Genomic DNA, 7148 nt, shown 5'->3' with positions numbered 1-7148 from the left:
TGACCTGACCTGACCTGACCTGACCGAGTTATTCAGTCCCACGCAGTTCATCAGCAGTCTACGATCAAGCCACACAGCAAGCAACTTCAACCAGCAGGCTTCGTCGCCAGCGCTCGGTCTTCGGAGACATCGACAGGCTGCGCCAGGCACGACTGCCCCGGCTCTCCAGCGCTCTCACACCCGACTCACTGGGGCACCGCGCCTGGACTCGCCGGTGGTCGTGTTACGGTCCGACTCACTGGGCATCTGGCGTAGCCACTGCCTCATGGCTCCTACGACCGCGCTCAACGACTAGCCTTTTCACCAGCCATTCACCGTAACTAGCCCTTCTCCTTACCGGCGCGCGCCGCGCTACCTCACCGATCAATCATCTCAGCAGCCACGGTCCTTTTCAGGGCCAACAAACTGTTCCGAAGAAGTGGGTTGTCATAGGAGTAGTGACAAGACTACACACGTTGACAAGAGCCCCACAGAATGTAGAAGCACACCGAGCGGAGAGAAGGAGGAAAAGAGAAGAAATACCTCTAGATTTCTACAGCCCGGATGCCATGTGAACCGGAATTGGACCAACGCCAACCAGAGACTAAGACATGCGGTGATAACACTAGCAGTGCACGGGTTCCACCATAAAATATGTAAAAACATGTTTTATCACGACCCAAGCGAAAACTGCGTGTGCTCGTTATGTGATCAGTTCTGCGAATTATACCACATAAAAAGATGTAAAAACAACCATAAATCTCTGTGTGATTATAGCAAAGGCTAAAACCCAGAATCAATGTAATGCACATTCGTGCGCTTTTCTCTTAATAATAATAAATTGCAACAGTTGAATTGTGGTTGGGTTTGACTATCTAGTTCGATCCGTCTACGTAGAGATGGCAGGAGATCATTTGTTCCCCCTTTCCCTAGGACATTTGCTCCCTCTGTCAGTGGCTATCGCCGGTTATGACGCACCCTGCTTCCGGAACTGGTACGCAAATATATGTGTGTGATTAAATTTATGTGGCATTGATGGCCTTGATCGGCGTTAATACTGTATTGGAAAATTTTGTGAAGTAGTTTTATTACGTAGAAAAGTTTGTTTATAATTTGTTAAGTTTATGTTCATTATAAATCAGGTAATTTCTTTTACAAGAGAAAGCGTAACTGTTATGGTTTCGTTTGCGCATGGAAATATTTTACCATTTGTGTATCAATTTATAGAGTTACGGTTATGTGCATGTAGATTTGCACATGCATCATTTGTGAAAGGGTTATCTAGACGGAGGATGGCGTGTTGTTTGTTAAGTGAAGGCGAAATTAAACAAAATGTGGGCCAGTGTGACTTACTTCCACCATCCGAAGTTCGATGTATGAAGGTTCTAGATCGGGGAAGGTTTGCCAAAAGCATAGTCGTACCATGGCTGGCTGTAAACGAAGTGAGTTTGGACCCTGTAATGAAGTACCTTAAAAAGTATTTTTGAAATTAGTTAATTTCAAACCTGTACAGATACTTGAACCAATTGATTGTACCACTGCAGCTAGTCTTTGTGCAGGTAGAAGGATTGTACTGAATCCTGTAATGGTGAAATGCTTTNTCAGGTAATTTCTTTTACAAGAGAAAGCGTAACTGTTATGGTTTCGTTTGCGCATGGAAATATTTTACCATTTGTGTATCAATTTATAGAGTTACGGTTATGTGCATGTAGATTTGCACATGCATCATTTGTGAAAGGGTTATCTAGACGGAGGATGGCGTGTTGTTTGTTAAGTGAAGGCGAAATTAAACAAAATGTGGGCCAGTGTGACTTACTTCCACCATCCGAAGTTCGATGTATGAAGGTTCTAGATCGGGGAAGGTTTGCCAAAAGCATAGTCGTACCATGGCTGGCTGTAAACGAAGTGAGTTTGGACCCTGTAATGAAGTACCTCAGAAAGTATCTTTTGAAATTAGTTAATTTCAAACCTGTACAGATACATGAACCAAGTGATTGTACCACTGAAGCTAGTCCTTGTGCAGATAGAAGGATTGTACTGAATCCTGTAATGGTGAAATGCTTCGATGATATTAATGAGGGCGATAGAAGCGCACTGCAGAATTTTAATATAAACAAGGATTCACTCAGATTTGGGAAACTGAATTTAACGTATGATAATTGGAGAGCAGATGAAGTGTTGAAAGCCATTTTACCAGAAGATAAAGACAGTTTAACAAGTTATTCAGTAATAGGACACATTGTACACGTGAATCTTCGAGATCATTTGTTGGAGCATAGGAAGGTGACTGGTCAAGTTTTCCTCGTNGGTTTGCCAAAAGCATAGTCGTACCATGGCTGGCTGTAAACGAAGTGAGTTTGGACCCTGTAATGAAGTACCTCAGAAAGTATCTTTTGAAATTAGTTAATTTCAAACCTGTACAGATACATGAACCAAGTGATTGTACCACTGAAGCTAGTCCTTGTGCAGATAGAAGGATTGTACTGAATCCTGTAATGGTGAAATGCTTCGATGATATTAATGAGGGCGATAGAAGCGCACTGCAGAATTTTAATATAAACAAGGATTCACTCAGATTTGGGAAACTGAATTTAACGTATGATAATTGGAGAGCAGATGAAGTGTTGAAAGCCATTTTACCAGAAGATAAAGACAGTTTAACAAGTTATTCAGTAATAGGACACATTGTACACGTGAATCTTCGAGATCATTTGTTGGAGTATAGGAAGGTGATTGGTCAAGTTTTCCTTGATAAAATTAAAGGTGCAAGAACAGTCGTTAATAAAACAGACATTATTGATAACATGTATAGGAACTTCAATATGGAAATTCTGTGTGGGGAAGACTGCATGTTGGCTCAAGTTCGAGAGAATCACTGTACCTTTGAGTTTGATTTCTCGTCTGTGTATTGGAACCCTCGACTGTGTACAGAACACGAGAGAATAGCAAAGAAAATTAAGCAAGGGGATGTGCTGTATGATGTCTTTGCAGGGGTAGGTCCTTTTGCAATACCAGCTGCTAAAAAGAAGTGTATTGTCTTAGCAAATGACTTAAATCCAGAATCACATAAGTGGTTGGAACACAATGCAAAACTAAATAAAGTAAATGCACTAATACATACTTTTAATAAAGATGGTGAAGTTTTCATTAAAGAAGATGTGAGAAGTGATATGTTACAGAGATGGCAGAATGTGGACTTCAGAAATAACACTATGCATATCACAATGAACCTACCTGCTATGGCAGTTACATTCCTGAAAGTTTTCAATGGCCTCTTTACTCCAGAAGAATTAGAATCATTAGAAATAAAAATATTTCCAGTTGTCTATGTATACTGTTTTGCAAAGGGTGATAATCCAGTGACTGTGGCAAAAAAAATGGTAGAAGAAAATTTGTGTGTAGAGCTGAGAGAAGACATGATAGATGTCTTTCATGTTCGAAATGTTTCTGTGAAAAAGGAAATGATGCGTGTTGCATTTCAGCTATCAAAAAGCATTCTTACTGGTGAATGCAGTAGGCATTGTAAGATTTCCAGAAAATGTGTACAAAACTTTCCAGGGGACACCCAAGTAAAGAGGCTGTGTGTGGAAGACAGTGGTGAGGATTATGAGAAACATATACATGTAATAGAATTAAGTACTCCATAAAGTACGTAGGTGGGCCGCACCATAGCTCAAGCGGTTAGTCACTGGCTTCCCACCACGGCGGCCTGGATTCAATCCCGGGTCTGGTCAAGTGGGATTTGTGGTTGACAAAGTGGCGCTGGGGCAGGTTTTCTCTGGGTACTTTGGTTTCCCCTGCCAATCTTCATTCCACCAATTGCTCCACAATCACCCTCACCTATCATTTGGTGCTGGTACAATAGGCCAGAAGTGGCTGCAGTACAAGAGAGTTAGTCCCACCCCACTAGCATTAAAAAAAAAGTACATAGGTGAGTCGATAAGTAAGTTACAAATTGATGTGGGGTACTACATGTTTGAATGAGGCACTTGAGGCCATCACCACTAGATGGCAGCATTAGTCCAGTGGCAATTGATGACATGAGACAATCAATGTTGACAAAAGTGAAACAGCAGTTACAAGATGGCGGCGCCTCTGAGTGAGTGTACAACCCTTGAGCAGCGCTCCATTGTGCAATTTTTGTGGGCAAAAGATATAGAGTCAAAGAATATTCATAAAGAAATGCTTCCAATTGGGTACAGAATTTCTCTGAAGGCCGGACACGTATTGAAGACGAACACCGCATCGGCCGGCCAATGGAGATTACCACAAGGCGAATGTGCAGCAATTTGAAGACTTAATCCAGGCAGACGGAAGGGTAACTATAGACACTATAGCCACTGCTCTTGGTTGTTCACACAGCATGGCCTTCCTCATAATGCATGACAGGTTATGTTTTCACAAAGTCTGTGCACGATGGGTGCCGCGCATGCTGACCACACAACACAAAATGCAAAGAATGGGTCTGGCATTACAGCATCTCAATCGCTACCATGATGAAGGACACAATATGCTAGCCTGAATTGTCACAGGTGTTGAGTCTTGGGTTCACCATTACCAGCCCAAAACAAAGTGTGCATCAGTGCAGTGGAAACATCCTGCATCGCCTGCCAAAAAAAAAAGTTTAAGGTGACACCATCCTCCAGTAAAGTGATGCTCACAGTCTTCTGGAATCACTGCTCACTGGAATCACATTCCAGCCTCAAGGACAAAGCATAAATGCCGACTCCTACTGTAACATCCTCAGGAAACTTTATAAGGCCATTCGACAGAAGCGACCAGGACTCCTCAACAAAGGTGTGTTGCTGTTACATGAGAACGTGCTTCCCCATACTGCCAACAAGACAAGTGAGACGCTGCAAAATTTCAAGTGGGAAGTCCTCGAGCATCCTCCATTTAGCCCTGACCTTGCTCCAAGTGACCCCTCTTAAACATCATCTTTCGCCTAAACATTTTCATGACGATGAAGCTGTAGAAAGAGAAGTCACCGCCTGGTTCTGACAGCAGCCCAAAGAATTTTATGCTGCTGGTTTTCAGGGGCTTGTGAAATGATGGGACAAGTGCCTCAATGTACAGGGAGATTATGTTGAGAAATAAAAGCATTTTTCAGATCAGTACTCTTATTTGTTTAAGTTCTATATGCATTTGTAACTTACTTATTGACTTACCCTCATATCATTTTCAAATCTGGGAGTTACTGCTTCAGTATGGCGACTTAATCTCACTTCCATTATTTGTCTTTACAATACAGTGAGGAGTTATGTTTCCCACAGTTACATTGTCCAGCAATGTAGTTATGCTATGCCCACAAAGGTGCCTATGTTTATAGTGGCTTAGGGATATGGATTTGTCGTGGATTACACTGTAGTATAAATCTTATAAGAATTAGTTAAATAACATTCCTATATTCACTAAACATTTGTTATTTATGTACAGTGTATTTTTATACTTATGATACTATTAGGTATTTGTATACACAAATATAAAGTCATACCTGTTGGTTGCCCTAGAATTGTGTTTCTGTTTTGTGTTATCATTGAAAATGATTTTTGTTTTTAGATGTTGCCTTTTATGCATTTCATTTCTATATATTTCCACTGGGGCCACAGACATTTCTGACATATCATATATGTTGAAATTTGACACAGAAAGTGAAAATTAACGAATGACTGTAGTTGGGTTGTTTAATTGATTTGCTCCATGGTATAAGTGGGAGTCAAGATAGCTCAGTCGGTATAGCAACAGGGTAGATAGCCAGGTTTCAGTTCCTGGAAAGGAGAGGGGGGGTAAGATTTTTCTCTTCATCATAATGTCCAGATCCGCTCTGGGGCCCACCCAAGGGCTCTTTCCATTAGGGATAAAGTTGCTGGGGCATAAAGCTGATCATCTACCTTCATCTAGTGCTGAGGTTAAGATTGGTGAAGCTGTACCTCCACTCCCCCATATGTCTTCATGGCAGAATGTTTAATTAATTAAGCACAGGGGAAACTTTGCCATGATATAGGTTGTTCCTTGTTCAATTGGTGTTATTCAGCTGGTGAAGAAATACTTTGTTACTGGAGTCCGTTTCAAACTGGTTTAATCTATTTTACACCTTCACAGCCTGTTTTTCTAACATCTGATTTTTAGTCGCTTGCAAGACCTCTCTCCCTTTTTTAAAGAGTATGAGAGCATTAACAGATGCTGAGACATGGAGTAAAATTTTGCCTTGCATGATCTTGCAGCCACCATTTTAGGATGATGGAAGAGAAGGCGAGAAAGGAGGGTATATGTTACAGAGTATGATGTATTTATTCTTACATGTTGTTCATGCAATATGTGAGAAAGATTCTGCGGTGTGATATCTCAAGTGTTTTAGGTAAGTAAGTAAAAAAAGTAAAGGTATCCCTGTAACAGGCCATGGAGGCCCATAGGGTTATGAGATGTTGAGATTCCCACATTTTCTAGAAAATCTGCTCACAGGTGGGGGCGAGGTTGTCGGTCTTACGTACCGGCCACCCTTTATCCCCAGGAAGATTCCTGGGACTCATTTCCATTAGAGGCTGAGTCAACCCCAGGGCCATAGTGTGGCTGGAAGAATTGGGCAAATTGAAAAAATCTACCTCATCGGAATTCAGTCTGGCTTGTAGCATAGTGCCTCAACCAACTATGCTACCACGTGCCCCCTAGTGTTTTAAGTAAACAATAAATTTGTATCTGCATGAAATGTACAGTGATGCTCCATAGATATGAAATAGCAAAGAGAGTGTCTGGAAATTGTATCCAGATAATGGAGTACATCTTTCCTGTCCCATGTAAGAGGATTAGGTGTATAGCATGATTAGAATTCGGGTCTTTATGCAGAATCATTTCCAGTAATAATGTAGCAAAACAGTATTGAAACATGTTAATTAAAATGAAATATGTAAGTTCATGTCTCTTTTCAGGTGAGAAGCAGATAACAGATGGGAAAGCAGAAGAAAGGCAACAAGCAGGTGAAGAACATCTTTAAAGTAGCAGGAGCAAGGAGCTTGAAATCGAAAAACAAGGCAAAGGCAGTGTCTGTACAGCTTAAGAAGGTGAGTCATGGGATGATAATTGATGATGATTGAGGAACTACTTGAATATAATAGTAGTGGCTCCTGTCTAAAAAACTGAAATTAAGGGCTGTGGGAATTTGTTGTGCTGAC

The 7148-nt window shown here is 41.3% G+C and overlaps 2 protein-coding genes across 7 annotated transcripts in view; both read left to right on the top strand.

The window, feature by feature from the left end:
• Positions 1 to 912: 912 nt before the first annotated feature.
• LOC111869098 (FAD synthase) overlaps positions 913 to 7148 on the top strand; it is a 40313-nt gene continuing 34077 nt past the window's right edge. For 2 of the 6 annotated variants that reach the window (XM_023860317.2, XM_033753287.1), the window contains exon 1: positions 6577 to 6905. The gene's annotated coding sequence lies outside the window, so the exon portion shown is untranslated. The other 4 variants (XM_023860320.2, XM_023860321.2, XM_023860318.2 and 1 more) reach the window with 4 other exon arrangements.
• Positions 2475 to 6970, top strand: LOC117282676 (tRNA (guanine(37)-N1)-methyltransferase). Its single transcript, XM_033753284.1, has 2 exons — positions 2475 to 3501; positions 6906 to 6970. Exons 1-2 carry the CDS (start codon positions 2475 to 2477, stop codon positions 6968 to 6970), a joined length of 1092 nt encoding a protein of 363 aa, XP_033609175.1.

The sequence above is a fragment of the Cryptotermes secundus genome, unplaced genomic scaffold, assembly GCF_002891405.2.
Source record: "Cryptotermes secundus unplaced genomic scaffold, Csec_1.0 scaffold546, whole genome shotgun sequence".
Lineage (NCBI taxonomy): Eukaryota > Metazoa > Arthropoda > Insecta > Blattodea > Kalotermitidae > Cryptotermes > Cryptotermes secundus.
The sequence above is the reverse complement of the archived record's forward strand: the minus strand, read 5'-3'. Positions and strand labels throughout refer to the sequence as shown.

Coding starts and splice junctions, on each gene's coding strand:
- LOC117282676 (XM_033753284.1), top strand. CDS start 2,475: ATGGTGAAATGCTTCGATGATATTAATGAGGGCGATAGAAGCGCACTG. Junction 3,502..6,905: donor TGGTGAATGCAGTAGGCATT/GTAAGATTTCCA, acceptor GTCTCTTTTCAG/GTGAGAAGCAGATAACAGAT.